The 16,865-nt window shown below is 41.7% G+C and overlaps 1 protein-coding gene across 4 annotated transcripts in view; it reads right to left on the bottom strand.

The window, feature by feature from the left end:
• LDB3 (LIM domain binding 3) overlaps positions 1-16,865 on the bottom strand; it is a 177,171-nt gene that overhangs the window by 16,554 nt on the left and 143,752 nt on the right. For all 4 annotated transcript variants that reach the window (XM_033942033.1, XM_033942035.1, XM_033942032.1 and 1 more), the window contains 2 exons: positions 12,002-12,171; positions 3,940-3,976 (listed from right to left, as the gene is read on the bottom strand). In XM_033942033.1, coding sequence (XP_033797924.1) covers positions 3,940-3,976; positions 12,002-12,171 — 207 coding nt within the window. The remainder of the gene's footprint in view (positions 1-3,939; positions 3,977-12,001; positions 12,172-16,865) is intronic.

Below are 16,865 nucleotides of genomic sequence, written 5' to 3'. Positions count from 1 at the left end.
GCGGAACACAAAAGGGGGGAGGGAGTGCGTTTTGGACACAAGGCATGAACTTGGGAGAGAGGAAGGGAGGGAAAGAGATGCTGAGGTGGGGGAGGGAATGGGTTTTTGGACATAGAAGGCATGAACTTGGGAGAGAGGAAGGGAGGGAAAGAGATGCTGAGGTGGGCGAGGGAATGGGTTTTTGGACACAGAAGGCATGGACTTGGGAGAGAGAAAGGGAGGGAAAGAGATGCTGAGGTGGGGGAGGGAATGAGTTTTTGGACACAGAAGGCATGGACTTGGGAGAGAGGAAGGGAGGGAAAGAGATGCTGAGGTGGGGGAGGGAATGAGTTTTTGGACACAGAAGGCATGGACTTGGGAGAGAGGAAGGGAGGGAAAGAGATACTGAGGTGGGGGAGGGAATGAGTTTTTGGACACAGAAGGCATGAACTTGGGAGAGAGGAAGGGAGGGAAAGAGATGCTGAGGTGGGGGAGGGAATGGGTTTTTGGACACAGAAGGCATGGACTTGGGAGAGAGAAAGGGAGGGAAAGAGATGCTGAGGTGGGGGAGGGAATGAGTTTTTGGACACAGAAGGCATGAACTTGGGAGAGAGGAAGGGAGGGAAAGAGATGCTGAGGTGGGGGAGAGAATGGGTTTTTGGACACAGAAGGCATGAACTTGGGAGAGAGGAAGGGAGGGAAAGAGATGCTGAGGTGGGGGAGAGAATGGGTTTTTGGACACAGAAGGCATGGACTTGGGAGAGAGGAAGGGAGGGAAAGAGATGGTTGTGTACACGGGGAATAGAAGAAAGGATAATTTTTGGTCATAGGGAGGGAGTGAGGTACAGAAAGTGGCATACCAGGGTGGGGGGGGGGCAGGCTTACAAATCTTTTGGTCAAAGAGTGCGGCGACAGAGAAAAGTATGTGTGTATTCGGCCCATGGAAGAAGGGGGGTCGGGGGGGGGAAGGGGTGCGTGGGGGGCCCAATAGGATTGCTCAGTAAGGGGCCCAGAAATTTCTGATGGCGGCCCTGATGATGAGCCAAGATTCAGCTAGGATCAGATTCTGTAAATGGCACCTAAATTGGCAGCTACCTACAAAAAAGGCATTGATCATGTATCAGTCACACTTAGGCGCCATTTAAAGAATCATGGCTAACAGCATATATCACAAAGCCTATGCGCCGGTAATGCAGAACAGGTTTTACTGGCCTATATTGCAGACACTTAAGTTCTTTTGAGAATCGCCTCTAGCAGCATCTAAGGTCATCTCCACTCCTTACCATGCCTACTTTGACCTTAGGCACCTTGCTGTAGACGCAATTTTTAAAATGGGTTTAAAATTGGATTTTAATGGTGCGGTCAATTACTGTGGTGATTAAATCCAATTAAAGCAATTATGTTAGGCAACGGTAGGATGCGTATTGTCGCCTAACAGCACTGTTTACAGAATCAGGCCCTTAATGGTTATATATCAGTTAAATAAATGCACTTGTTTATTAAATGGACCAGAATATTTAGAATAAGTTAGTTCTCCATATGCCTTTGAGGCCTCTAAGTCCTCTCAAAGAGAATCACTGTCTGTAGCCTTGTTAAAAGAAATTGCATGATGTGATACCCAGTAGTGAGCCTTCTCAAGAGTAGCCCACACACTCTGGAACTCACTTCCAAATGGGCTACACTGAACTCAGGATTGTCTTTGCTTCAGGAAGCAAGTGAAAGCCTGGCTCTTCTCCCAGGCCTTTAATATATGTGGTGCCTGACAGTTTACTCCCTGCACCCCTAGACTTCCTTACTGCACATCCATTAATTAAGACAAACTTTATTCAATTGTGCATATAATCTGCCTTCTGTTTAGCAGGGTTACCATATTTTAAAAAAGAAAACCCCGGACATATGACCCTGCCTGTTCCGCCTCCAGCCCCACCCCATTCGCCTTCCAGGCCCGCCCTAGAAAGTTTTCTCTCTTTGCAACGAGCTCCGGCCTGCATCTGGAGGGCCTGGAGCATGTGCGGATGCATGTGACATCATCCAGGCATGCTCAGAGGCCCTCCAGATGCAACTGGAGCTTGTAGGGGCTTTCCAAAATCCAGACAAAGTCTGTCCGGGAGCTCAGACAGGTCATTTATTCCAACAATTTTGTTCTACCCTTCTTGACTGTCTGTGTCTACATGTCTGTTTCTCAATTGCATTTGCCCCCTTGGCTGTCTATTACGATGTTTCATTGTATTGTATTAACATAATTATGAGGATCAAATGTATGCTTAATGCATGCATATTAAGACATGGGGGAAACCAATGCTTGCCCTGGATCGACAGAATGGGATGTTGCTACTCCTTAGGTTTTGGCCAGGTACTAGGGACCTGGATTGGCCACCATGAGAACAGGCTACTGGGCTTGATGGACCATTGGTCTGACCCAGTAAGGCTATTCTTATGTTCTTATAATGTGTGCTATTTCTATCGTGTTGACATCATGTTATGTATCATCTAATACGTTGTCTATGAAGGGATTTTATTTGTTTTGTTGATATGTTATCTATCTTATAGGAAAGTTCCTTCACACTGCCTATTATGATGTATCATTTGTATCCTGTTGACATCTATTGTACTTCTGTTATACGGCAGGGGTGTCAAAGTCCCTCCTCGAGGGCTGCAATCCAGTTGGGTTTTCAGGATTTCCCCAATGAATATGCATGAGATCTATTTGTATGCACTGCTTTCATTGTATGCTAATAGATCTCATGCATATTCTTTGGGGAAATCCTGAAAACCCGACTGGATTGCGGCCCTCGAAAAGAGACTTTGACACCCCCGCTCTACGGTGCTGTTTGAATATGTATGTTTCTGACATTGTATCATGTTATTTCTATTATTAGGATTCAATTTGCTTGTCTCCAAATTTACCTCACTGATTGGATTTGTGCTTATATTTGGTCAGTTTACTATTGTTATACTATTATCAAAATTGTTTTCGTCAAGCTATACCTGCTGTACACCATCGTGGACGATTCTTTTTATAAAGGTGGTTAATAAATCTCAATAAGTAAATTTAATTAAAAAAACTGTAGCAAAAGTAACAATTTGAATGCAATGCCTATATTTATCCTAATGAAAACACTCCCTTCCAAATAAAAGTCCTTCATCGGATATTTAACAGTGAAATTAATCAAAAATAGCAAACAAAAGCAGTTCTATCATCTCTAGTTGCATACACTGTATTCTCTTTACATAAATCGCAGTCACGCAACACTTTATCTTCTAGCTTTATTTAGCCCTATCGTGATTCCCAGCTTTGTTAGTTCTTGGAATTGTGCTGTTGACAGCAAAAAGATTGCAGTGTATGTCTTCTAGTGAAAGAAAAAGTCGCTTTTTTAGTTTTGGAAATGGTTGTCGGTGTCGGTTGCCAACCCACAAGGGTACTATCAAGATTGTAATAGCTTACCATCTTTTGAAAGTTAAGATTCAGACATTGTTTGTATAAAACTATTCTGTTAACCTAATGGAAAGGTTTCATTACTTCCAAAGTGTTGAGTTTTTTGGTCTGAATGGATTTTAAATTATAATTTTAAAATTGCTGGGTTAGCTGAGCTCAGCATTGAGGCAGGGAGAGGTGGGGGAGCTGCTAATTAGCTGCTGTAGCATCCAAATAAATTGCTCATTTGACTTCAACATTACCACAACATTACTTAGTCACAACTATGTTACAACACACATTTTTCTCCACCACCAATCCACTCTGGTACATAAATGCCAATCCAGGTAGTTGCTGTTTAGATAATATACTACATTGCCAATTTTTAAGCCAATAGCAATTTTAACTTTAGTAACATTTGGGTAAATGAGTTAAGAAAATGAAATACAAATTTTATTTTATTTTTTTTCATTAATCTTTTTTAGTGCACTAGGCATTTGTTACCATTAATTAAAAGGCCATAGTGCTTGCTGCTAGTTGCCTACCTTGATCTTCTCAAAGCATCTTCATCTGGATCTTGCACTGTGGATAAAGATAAGATAATAATAATAATAACTTTATTCTTATATACCGCCACAATCTTGCGACTTCTAGGCGGTTCACAATGAAGAAAAACTGTACAGACAGCGAATTACAGAGTATATCATTGAACATCTTGTGATAGTTCTAGGAAAATTACAGGGTCAGTGAATTACACGGTTTCACAGTGAGTAACTTATACAATCGGCGGAAATTGAGAGCATAAGTAGGATAGGAGAAAGGAGATTGCATGGTCCATGAGTTACAAGGTGTAAGACTGAAAAGATGATAAAGATAACTTAAGAATGTTGGTGAGGAACTAATTTGTTATCGTGGTCCATTAACGGAGGACAGGCACCAGTGAATGAACTGGTAACAATTAAAGGTGGAAAATTGGCTGAAGAGGTTGAACGGGCTTCTTAGGGGGGGAGGTCTGGTTAGGTTATGAATTTCTTAAACAGGGTGGTTTTTAATTCTTTCCTAAAGACACTATAGGATTCTCTGGCGGCATCGGTGAAGTAGCCTAGCCAAGTGTGCAGTCTACCTGCTTGGAATTTGAATGTTCTGTCTAAGAATGTACGATATCTACAGCCTGTGATATTTGGGTAGGTAAAGAAGTTACGGTTTCTGGTAGGTCTGGTAGAGGAGTGGAATTCAAAGTGTGGTAGTAGGTAGCTGGGGGCCAATCCCCAGATTAGTTTGTAGCAGAGGCAGGAGAATTTGAACAGAATTCTTGCTTCAATTGGTAACCAATGAAGGAGTTTATAGAATGGGCTAACGTGATCACTTTTCTTTAGTCCGAATATTAAGCGGATGGCCGTATTTTGAACTATTCTCAGTTTTCTCACATTTTTTTTAGGTATCCCCAAGTAGACAATGTTGCAGTAATCCAGGGTGGATAAAATCAGTGACTGAACCAATATTCTGAAGGATAGCGGGTCGAAGTATTTTTTTATGGTTTTCAGTTTCCAAAGGATGAAGAAGCATTTTTTGGTCACTGAGTTTATATGATCGGTCATAGACAAGTGGGTGTCCAGGGTGACTCCCAGTATTTTTATGGTTTTTAGTATTGGGTGATCGTGGCCATTTACATGTATTGTGGTTGCGGAGATTTTTTCGTTTGGGCTAGCTAGGAAAATCTTTGTCTTTTCTGCGTTTAGTTTCAGTTTGAAGTTTAAAGTCAATTTTTCTATTTCGGTCATGATGGATGAGATTTGTTTTGAGTAGGCTGGTGTCACATTTGTTATTGGTATTAATATGGAGATGTCATCTGCGTATATGTAATAAGTTAGGTTATGCCTTTGTAATAAGTGACCTAGGGAGGAGATGTATATATTGAATAGGGTGGGAGATAAGGGGGAACCTTGTGGGACTCCCGAAGGGCTTTTCCAGGGTTTAGAGTAAGTTCCTTCATGGACCACTTGATAGTAACATAGTAGATGACGGCAGATAAAGACCCGAATGGTCCATCCAGTCTGCCCAACCTGATTCAATTTAAATTTTTTTTTTTTTTCTTCTTAGCTATTTCTGGGCGAGAATCCAAAGCTTTACCCGGTACTGTGCTTGGGTTCCAACTGCCGAAATCTCTGTTAAGACTTACTCCAGCCCATCTACACCCTCCCAGTCATTGAAGCCCTCCCCTGCCCATCCTCCTCCAAACGGCCATGCACAGACACAGACCGTACAAGTCTGCCCAGTAACTGGCCTAGTTCAATCTTTAATATTATTTTCTGATTCTAAATCTTCTGTGTTCATCCCACGCTTCTTTGAACTCAGTCACAGTTTTACTCTCCACCACCTCTCTCGGGAGCGCATTCCAGGCATCCACCACCCTCTCCGTAAAGTAGAATTTCCTAACATTGCCCCTGAATCTACCACCCCTCAACCTCAAATTATGTCCTCTGGTTTTACCATTTTCCTTTCTCTGGAAAAGATTTTGTTCTACGTTAATACCCTTTAAGTATTTGAACGTCTGAATCATATCTCCCCTGTCTCTCCTTTCCTCTAGGGTATACATATTCAGGGCTTCCAGTCTCTCCTCATACGTCTTCTGGCGCAAGCCTCCTATCATTTTCGTCGCCCTCCTCTGGACCGCCTCAAGTCTTCTTACGTCTTTCGCCAGATACGGTCTCCAAAACTGAACACAATACTCCAAGTGGGGCCTCACCAATGACCTGTACAGGGGCATCAACACCTTCTTCCTTCTACTGACTACGCCTCTCTTTATACAGCCCAGAATCCTTCTGGCAGCAGCCACTGCCTTGTCACACTGTTTTTTCGCCTTTAGATCTTCGGACACTATCACCCCAAGGTCCCTCTCCCCGTCCGTGCATATCAGCTTCTCTCCTCCCAGCATATACGGTTCCTTCCTATTATTAATCCCCAAATGCATTACTCTGCATTTCTTTGCATTGAATTTTAGTTGCCAGGCATTAGACCATTCCTCTAACTTTTGCAGATCCTTTTTCATATTGTCCACTCCCTCTTCGGTGTCTACTCTGTTACAAATCTTGGTATCATCTGCAAAAAGGCACACTTTTCCTTCTAACCCTTCAGCAATGTCACTTACATACATATTGAACAGGATTGGCCCCAACACCGAACCCTGAGGGACTCCACTAGTCACCTTTCCTTCCTTCGAGCGACTTCCATTAACTACCACCCTCTGGCGTCTGTCCGACAGCCAGTTTCTGACCCAGTTCACCACTTTGGGTCCTAACTTCAGCCCTTCAAGTTTGTTCAACAGCCTCCTATGAGGAACTGTATCAAAGGCTTTGCTGAAATCCAAGTAAATTACATCTAGCATATGTCCTCGATCCAGCTCTCTGGTCACCCAATCAAAAAATTCAATCAGGTTCGTTTGGCACGATTTACCTTTTGTAAAGCCATGTTGCCTCGGATCCTGTAACCCATTAGATTCAAGGAAATACACTATTCTTTCTTTCAGCAACACTTCCATTATTTTTCCAACAACTGAAGTGAGGCTCACCGGCCTGTAGTTTCCTGCTTCATCCCTGTGACCACTTTTATGAATAGGGACCACATCCGCTCTCCTCCAATCCCCAGGAATCACTCCCGTCTCCAGAGATTTGTTGAACAAGTCTTTAATAGGACTCGCCAGAACCTCTCTGAGCTCCCTTAGTATCCTGGGATGGATCCCGCTGGTCCCATCGCTTTGTCCACCTTCAGTTTTTAAAGTTGCTCATAAACACCCTCCTCCGTGAACGGCGCAGAATCTACTCCATTTTCTCGTGTAACTTTGCCGGACAATCTCGGTCCTTCTCCAGGATTTTCTTCTGTGAACACAGAACAGAAGTATTTGTTTAGCACATTTGCTTTCTCCTCATCACTCTCCACATATTTGTTCCCAGCATCTTTTAGCCTAGCAATTCCATTTTTTATCTTCCTCCTTTCACTAATATATCTGAAAAAATTTTTATCTCCCTTTTTTACATTTTTAGCCATTTGTTCTTCCGCCTGTGCCTTCGCCAAACGTATCTCTCTCTTGGCTTCTTTCAGTTTCACCCTGTAGTCCTTTCTGCTCTCCTCTTCTTGGGTTTTTTTTATATTTCATGAATGCCAACTCTTTCGCCTTTATTTTCTCAGCCACTAGGTTGGAGAACCATATCGGCTTCCTTTTTCTCTTGTTTTTATTGATTTTCTTCACATAAAGGTCCGTAGCCATTTTTATCGCTCCTTTCAGCTTAGACCACTGTCTTTCCACTTCTCTTATGTCCTCCCATCCTAACAGCTCTTTCTTCAGGTACTTTCCCATTGCATTAAAGTCCGTACGTTTGAAATCTAGGACTTTAAGTATCGTGCGGCCGCTCTCCACTTTAGCCGTTATATCAAACCAAACCGTTTGATGATCGCTACTACCCAGGTGAGCACCCATTCGAACATTAGAGATACTCTCTCCATTTGTGAGGACCAGATCCAATATCGCTTTTTCCCTTGTGGGTTCCGTCACCATTTGTCTGAGTAGAGCCTCTTGAAAGGCATCCACAATCTCCCTATTTCTTTCCGATTCCGCAGACGGAACATTCCAGTCCGCATCCGGCAGGTTGAAATCTCCCAACAGCAGAACCTCCTCTTTCCTTCCAAACTTTTGGATATCCACAATCAGATCCTTATCAATTTGCTGCGATTGAGTCGGAGGTCTGTAGACTACACCCACGTAGATAGAAGTTCCATCTTCTCTTTTCAGAGCAATCCATATCGCTTCTTCCTCTCCCCAGGTCCCTTGCATTTCGGTCGCTTGGATATTGATCTTTACATAGAGAGCTACTCCTCCACCTTTATGACCATCTCTGTCCTTCCTAAAAAGATTATATCCCGGTATGTTTGCATCCCATCCATGTGATTCACTGAACCATGTCTCTGTGATAGCAACAATATCTAGATCTGCCTCTGATATCAGGGCTTGCAGATCATGAACTTTGTTGCTTAGACTGCGAGCATTTGTGGTCATCGCTTTCCAGCGATAATCTCCTTTTTCGTATGGATTTTTGTGTCGTTTCACTTTCCGTTGCAATACTAAGAAATGAGTTGCTGATATTGCTTATGTTGCAGCCTTTACTACTATCACATCTTTTCTTTTGCCGGGGGTGGTCTCTATAATTGTCCTTCGTACATACACCACCCCCACCTTCTAGTTTAAATGCCTAGAAAAATATTGTCTAAATTTCTCTGCAAGGTTTCTTTTTCCTGCTGTAGTAATATGTAGCCCATCAGTGCAATATAGCTTCTTGTCCTTCCATGTATTTCCCCATCCTCCTATGTACCTGAAGCCTTCTTGATGACACCAGGCTCTGAGCCATCTATTAAAGTCCTCTGTGTTTTTCATTCTTTGCTCTCCTTTTCCATATGCAGGCAGTATTTCAGAAAAAGCTAAAGTCTTTACAAAAGGTTTCACGCCCTCACCAAGCTCCCGAAAAGCTTTCTGTGCTGCAAGTGTGGAGTTGTTGGCCAGGTCATTTGTTCCCAGATGGATAACAACATCAGTGTTAAAATCCTTAGTTTCTTCCTTAATTATAGTCAGTATTTGCCTGGAACTCCTGGTAGCTGAGGATCCTGGAAGACATTTCACTATTTTGGACTCCTCGCCCTGTGTTCCAAGGTTAATGCCTCTGATGATGGAATCCCCCAACAGTAATAGTTTTCTGTTTTTGGCTTTTTTATTTGTACTTAGGGTGCTCTTGTTCTCTTGAGTTTCCTTCATTGGTTCCAGTTCCACCTCCCTTCTGTTTTCCTGAGTATCGCAGTGCACTAGTGGAGCGAAGGAATTCTGTAGAGGTAATATTAGTGAAGGTGGATGTTTCTGTGTTACATGTCGCAGTCTTCTTGAGCCTACTGTGACCCATTTATTCCTGGGCTGTTTTATTCTTTGAGGTAGAGGTGGTAAGTTGGTATGATTTTGTGGAGTGATGGAAGCTGCTTTAATTGTATTCAATTCCTGTTTAAGTTTGCAGAGCTCCTCCTTAATACTGGCAAGTTGAAGACAGATGGGGCAAGCCTTAAGCCTCCAAATAGTATGTCTTGGAATTAAAGCACCACAGTGATAAGACCGTTTGGTTAGGAATCCTTGGAACCAGGTCCATACTCTTCCTGATAGTCCCATTTTGTCTAGGCACCTAAGCATTGTTTCGTGGTCCACGAGATCGAAGGCGCTACTGAAGTCTAACTGTAGGATCAAGGCGCTGGAACCTTGGTTGAAAAGGTCGTATAGGTGGTTAAGGAGAGAGCCTAGGACTGTCTCAGTACTGAATCCTTTTCTGAAACCTGATTGGTGGTCGTTTAGGAGAGAGAACTTCTGGTCTTTGGGTATGGGTGTGATTAGGATGTTTCCCATATTTTCCAGATAAGTTCCGTTATTGAGAGAGTATGTTGCCCAGTTAAATAGATCCCTTTTAAATTCTGGTATTGCATCTTGCATGATCTGAGACGGACATTCATCTAGTAGACAATTTGATTTGGAGTATTTGTTGAAGAGTGCAAGGAAATTGTTCCAATCTGGGGGCTCGAAGTGATTCCAGCTCATGTCGCCACTGGACTCACTATTCTGCGATTTGAGATTGAGTTCGAGGTTGGGTGGAGGAGGGGGTATTGAGGCTCTTAAGTCGATGATTTTTTTCCTAAAGTGGTTGGCTAGGGTGGCGACCGTTGGGATTTGATCATGATGGTTCTGTAGTATCTGTGTGGTGTCTGTTAATTTGTTTACTAGTTTGAATAGTTCTCTGCTGTTTGTGTTGGCTGCTCCTATTTTCTGTGCATAACAGTTATAACGCTTTTCTTTGATCAGATTTTTGTAATTTTTCATTTTTCATTTCCATTTAATTTTATCTTCCAATTTGTCGGTTTTTTGCCATATTCTTTCCAGTTTTCTGAGATCTTGTTTGAGTGCTAATAATTCGGCGTCATACCATTCTTTTGATGCCCTTGTGTTCTTTTTGTATGATTGAAGAGGAGCTATTTGATTGAGTGTGTCTTTTGTGAATTTATCCCATCTAGTGGGGAAATCTTTCTCTTCCTCTAATTTGGGGTGTAGTTCATAATGGGTTCAGAATTCTTTTGGATTTAGATGATAGGATTTAGATGCACACTGATTCATAGGCCTACTATGTGATTGTGACTATGTTTGTACCTTGTTGTGACCCGCTTTGAGAAAGGTGGGATATAAATTATAATAATAAACCATATATTCAAGTTTAGATGTTTTGCAGAACACGCCTAAAAATGCAGTACCAAACATAACCATTTTCAAAACTGCAAGACATCTTGTTTTTTCAAAAATGGATGCGCGGCACAATTTAAAAAAAAAGTCTAAGGGCTCCTTTTATTAAGCTGCGCTAGCAGTTTTAACGTGCGCTACACGCTAATGCCTCCATAGAGCTGGTGTTATTATTTTCTGCTTAACACGGGAGTTAGCGCGTGCTAAAAACGCTAGCGCAGCTTAGTAAAAGGAGCCCTAAGTCCGTTTTGGGCCTAAGTAGCTTGTCACCCAAAGTTGGAAACTTCCAAAGTCCATTCTCGACAAATGCGTCCAAAATATATATATATATATATATTTTTTTTTTTTTTTTAATCGTCTACTTGTATGTCCAGCCGTTTGATCATCCAGAGCGCTAAATCGTCTATCTTTATACCCTATTCTCATCCCAAAAATTGTCCAAGTCAAACATGCCTAGAACAAGACCTTTTGGACATGGGAGGAGTCAGTAAAGTGATGGACTGGACACCCAGTTATGGCAACAGAGTAGTGGGGCACCTTACAGGGTATTGTTGTGAACTTCACAAAAAGGGTGCCACATAAACATCTCACCACAACTCCCTTATAGGTCATTGTGAGCCCCCAAAACCTACTATACCCAATCTGTCTATCACCCCAATAGCCCTTATAGCTGCAGGTGGCACCTATATGGCAGTACAAAATGGTTTTAAGGAGGCGCACATGTTTCACCATGAATGCAGTGGTTAGAGTGGCTTATGAGCCTGGGTCCTCCTCTCTGGTTCACTAGCCCACCCCCAGACTTTGCAGCTCTACTAGGCTTTCCTATCCCAGGTGCTGATGTTCTGGAGGCAGGTTTGTACCTTTTGTATTCTGACTTTTATGGTGGTGGTGGTGGGGGGGGGGGTGGCAGTGCTCTACAGCATTAAATCCCACCTTCAGTTGAAGGATCATTCAATAGTTGTCATTTCCCATTCTCATTCACAGGGGGGGGAGGGGAAAACCTCAGATCTAAGAGCAATACGCTACTCTAACCACATTTATGGTGTAAAGAGTGAGCCCACCACAACCCTACTATACTGGTACATAGGTGCCACCTGCAGCCTTAAGCACTACTGAGGTTGTAGACAGGTAGGTATAGTAGGTTTTGGGGGAGTTTTGGAGGGCTCGCCCTAAATTAGAAGGGGGGTTATGGTGAGATGTACTTCTGGCACCCTTTATTTGAAGCCCTCAATGTCTCCTTGGGGTAGTGAGCCCTCCACTTTGTACTGTTTAAACTAAAGCTTAATAGTGTTACTTACTGAACTCAGTTCCTGTCATCTGGGCAAGGACACGGAAAGATTTGGACTGAAGGCTGGCGGCACGGTGTGCCCAGTCATCTGTTTCTTCGTCAACCTTATTTTGAGTTTTAAGCACAGCCTGATATACTGGAGAAGCACTGTCTACATGAGGATCTTTAACAGTGAGGTTACTGTAAGGCAGAGAAAGATACAGTTTAAAATGAGCTACGAGCAACATGCCTCCCCCCCACACACACACTCATTCCAAATCAGGCTTTCCTATTAAAAATTGCAAAACTTAAAGCTTCCAAATAATAGTTTTCCTGGAGAAAAGTAGAATGGAGATCCAAAAGGAAAGAGCAGATTTTAAAAGAGCAAAGAAAATGCATTATTTATTCAGGAATAATAAATGGTTTGTCAACAAGGGGTGAAGGTGAACAAATATATCAAGAAATATGTGAAAAAATGGGTACCATAGACAAAAGAAGTTTAAAATTTGGAGTACTGGCCCTTTCAAATTACTGTCACCTAAGAATACAATAAGGGCTCCTTTTACAAAGGTGCGTTAGGGCTTTAACGCGTAGAATAGCGCGCGCTAGACCTTAACGCCAGCATTGAGCTGGCATTAGTTCTAGAAGCGTAGCGTGGGTTTAGCGCGTGCTAATCCTGCATGCTCTAAAAACGCTAGCGCACCTTAGTAAAAGGAGCCCTAAATGACTGATTTTAAATTTTTTTCCTGACAATTTGACATCAGCTCGGTTTTCCCATTATACCTACGATTCCTTTTTTTTAAAAAAAAAGACCAAACTTTTGTTTTCTCTGACTTTGACTGCTTGTGTAAAAGATTTTATATTACAAAACGGAATAAGAATTTAAATCACATGCTGGGTCAGGCCAACAGTCAATCGTGGTAGGCATATTTTCCACAGAGCAAGACGTGGCCTTTTCACTCATTCTTACATATACTGTTGGAAAACCCAGCTGCTGTTCTTTTCATGCAATATTTTCTCTACGTGAAAAGTACTGTTGGCATATGAGGAATAACAGTTTCTGTAAACACTTTCCGCTCCAATGTGCATGCATTACTTTTATATATACATGTAACCATTATAGAATCGGTATAGACTGAAACAGGGAATAAGCATAGGGGTCCTTTTACTAAGGCGCGCTAACTGATTTAGTGAGCGCTAATCGATTTAGTGTGTGCTAAACATTAGCATACGCTAAGGCGCCCATTATATTCTATGGGTGCCTTAGCATTTAGGGGTCATTTTATCAAGCTGCTGTTGGGGGTTTAACGCGGGTAATACCGCCTGCCGCGCTAGCCGCTAACGCTTGCATTGAGCAGGCGCTAGTTTTTTAGCCAGCCGCGGGGGTTAGCGCATGATGAAATGTCCGATGCGCTAACCCCGCTAGCGCGGCTTGATAAAAGGACCCCTTAGTGTTATTCTTTAGCACGCACTAAATCGGTTAGCGCGCCTTAGTAAAAAGACTTCATATTGTAGATGATACTTTTATACAGGGCTGACTGTAATTGTGAAGAGCTTCTGAGGGTTATATTCAGTGCAAAATGAACCACTTTTATTAACCTTATGAAATGAGCTAGCTCTCACAAGCATTAAGTTAATCCCCCCAAAAGGTATCGCCTATAACAGTGGTCTCAAACTCGCGGCCCGGGAGCCACATGTGGCCCCCCCCCAGGTACTATTTGGAGGCCCTCGGTATGTTTATCATAATTGCAAAAGTAAAATAAAACAGTTTTTTGATCATATGTCTCTTTAGTTATAAATCACAATATTATTATTATTAAGACTTAGCCAAAAGGAAAGATTTATAAACTATAAAGAGTTTTACCTCATGCAAAATTGTCATTTCTTTAATAAGACATTAACTCTTTTTTTCTGAGGCTCTCCAAATACCTACAAAATCCAAAATGTGGCCCTGCAAAGGGTTTGAGATGGAGACCACTGACCTATAATGTGTTTGTTATCTTCTATTTCTACGTACCCAAGTGGACCAACACAGAACTTTTAATGGGTAGCTCTATAACAGAGCACTTACCCCCTACCCCTTTTACAAAACCGAAAAAAGCAGTTTTTAGCAGAGGCTGATGCGCTGAATGCTCTGTGCTGCTCCCGACGCTCATAGAGTTCCTATGAGCGTCGGGAGCAGCGCAGAGCATTCAACGTGCCTGCCTGTGCTAAAAACTGCTTTTTTCGGTTTTGTAAAATTAGCGGGTTAATAAAGAATATTCCATAAAGAAAAGTAGATATCTACTTTACTTTATGGAATAAAAGGGCAAGAGGCTAAGCAGATCTGGGTGCACTGGGGAGGACTTTGATGAGAACTCTAGTGATTGGGGAATAAGACCAGTGCTGGGCAGACTTCTATGGGCTGTGCCTCCAAAATGGTAAGGACAGATCAAGATCATGTAATTGTGTGCTTAGTACATTTGGCCCATGTAATCTGGCAGATCAACTTACCATCAGCAATAATTCACATCAAGTTAAGATCAAGAGACCATTGAACTTCTTTGGCAAAGGTGCACTGAAAGCATGGTTCTTGTTGTTTCAAACTCTGTCTAGTTCTAGTGTAACTATCATCATTGATACAAGATCAATAAGAGAATTCATATATAATCACAATTGTCATTTGCTTTAGGACTAAATTTAAGCTTTCCTATCTATTGATCAGTTACTGATATTTATAATCAACCTTTTCTGTTGTGTTCAATCAGAGCAAACCAAGGGAATATATTAAGTCCTTCACATACCTACAGTTGCTAAATTTGCAGCTTTCATGGACTTTAGAAAGAAGCTTGATTGTAACACACACAAATCAGCACCATGACTTATAATGAGCTCTTGGTTCTTGGTATGTAAGAGTCCCTTTTAGAAAGCCACAATAGGGATGCTGCCTTGGTAAACGCAATGAAGCCAGTAGGAATTGAATAGGCTTCGGTGCATTTACCACATACCACAGCAGCATCCCTACTGTGGCTTTACAAAAGGGGCCCTAAATTAGTCATATTGAGTTTGGCCAAAATATCAGCTGGCACACAAGGAACTGGCACATTTTTATTATGTTATATCCTGGCATGAGGAATTTGAGGTAAGTTTATTGTTGTACTAGTTCCCTTGCTGTCATATTATGGAACTCCCTCCCTGGAACATAAGAATTGCTGCTGCTGGGTCAGACCAGTGGTCCATCGTGCCCAGCGGTCCGCTCCTGCGGTGGCCCTTAGGTCAAAGATCAGGGTCCTAACTGAGACTAGCCAAGCCTTACCTGCGTATGCTGTGGTTCAGCAGGAACTTGTCTAATTTTGTCTTGAATCCCTGAAGGGTGTTTTCCCCTATAACAGCCTCTGGAAGAGCGTTCCAGATTTCTGCCACTCTGGGTGAAGAAGAACTTCCTTACGTTTGTACAGAATCTATCACCTTTTAACTCTGAGAGTATGTAGGGATCATATGATTCTTAAAAACACAACTAGTTGTAGATGCTTTTTAAAAAATCTAATGGGATTTAATTCTCCGGTTTGGGTGGTTTCCAATCTTAAGGGTAGAGAAAGGTTGAGGATGAATGATTTAAATTTGTGATGGTATTTTATTGAAATGTTACCACCAATTATAAATATTCCTATATTTCTGTAACTACTTGATATCATGCTGTTTGTTTTTATAATGATGTAAGTTTGATATGTACAATGCTTAGATTTAAGTGGTTTATAAAATTTAAAAGGAAATAAATAAATATCTATTCTTTTGTACTTTTACATTATGAGGTCCTTTTACTACGGTACGGTAGCCGTTTTAGCTCACGCTAAATGCTAACACACGCGAACGCATCCATAGGATATAATGGACGCGTTAGTGTTTAACGCACGATAAAACAGTAACCGAACCATAGTAAAAGGACGAGGAAGTGATAAAATAATAATGGTGATAAATAAAATGTAATGTAATGTAATTTATTTCTTATATACCGCTACATCCGTTAGGTTCTAAGCGGTTTACAGAAAATATACATTAAGATTAGAAATAAGAAAGGTACTTGAAAAATTCCCTTACTGTCCCGAAGGCTCACAATCTAACTAAAGTACCTGGAGGGTAATAGAGAAGTGAAAAGTAGAGTTAGAGGAAAAATAAAATAAACATTTTAACAAGACAGCATTGATCTAAATACTTTGGAAGGTAGAAGAGAGGAGAGAAAGGAATAGAAGCAGAAGGGGGAGCCGTTGAACAGTAGAATTCTGGAGAAATTTAAATGATAGAAATAGAACAAAACAAAGACAAAAGGCAAAACAATAGATAAGATTAAAGATAAATCATAAGCTGGAAAGAAAAATAAAATAAAACTTTGTCTTCAATCCACGGTTTCAGCGTCACATTCCTGGCAGGTTCGGGTCTGTGGGTTCTTGGTGGTTGCGGATGGACCCGCTGCTGCTTAGGTGTAAAAGCAGTTGTTTTCCCAATGCCACTGATATTTAAAAGCAGGCAGATTGATCTCTCCAACAAATTGTATGGTGAAGAGCATATACGTCTGGCTGGATTGGGACAAAAGCTCTCGAAAGTGGCGGCTGGTCTTGGTGCTGCTTAGGTGTAAAAGCAGTTGATCTCCTACTTCTGATGATATTTAAAAGCAAGCATATTGATTTTTCCAACGGAATGCTGGGGGAAGAGCTTACTTGTCTGGCTGGATCAGGGCAAAGGGCTCTCGGTAAAATAATACAGACAATGTCCTTTTGATGTGACAAATTTTATAATGTTTATTTATTGGGAAATCAGTATGAAGAATCCTCGAAACCAATAAACTTACTAATTCAGAAAATCTATGGGGCCCTGTACTAAAAAAGTGGCCTGTGCTATCCTTAGTGTGGGTCTTTCCC

Source organism: Geotrypetes seraphini, chromosome 4 (genome assembly GCF_902459505.1).
Source record: "Geotrypetes seraphini chromosome 4, aGeoSer1.1, whole genome shotgun sequence".
Classification (NCBI taxonomy): Eukaryota; Metazoa; Chordata; class Amphibia; order Gymnophiona; family Dermophiidae; genus Geotrypetes; species Geotrypetes seraphini.
The sequence above is the reverse complement of the archived record's forward strand: the minus strand, read 5'-3'. Positions and strand labels throughout refer to the sequence as shown.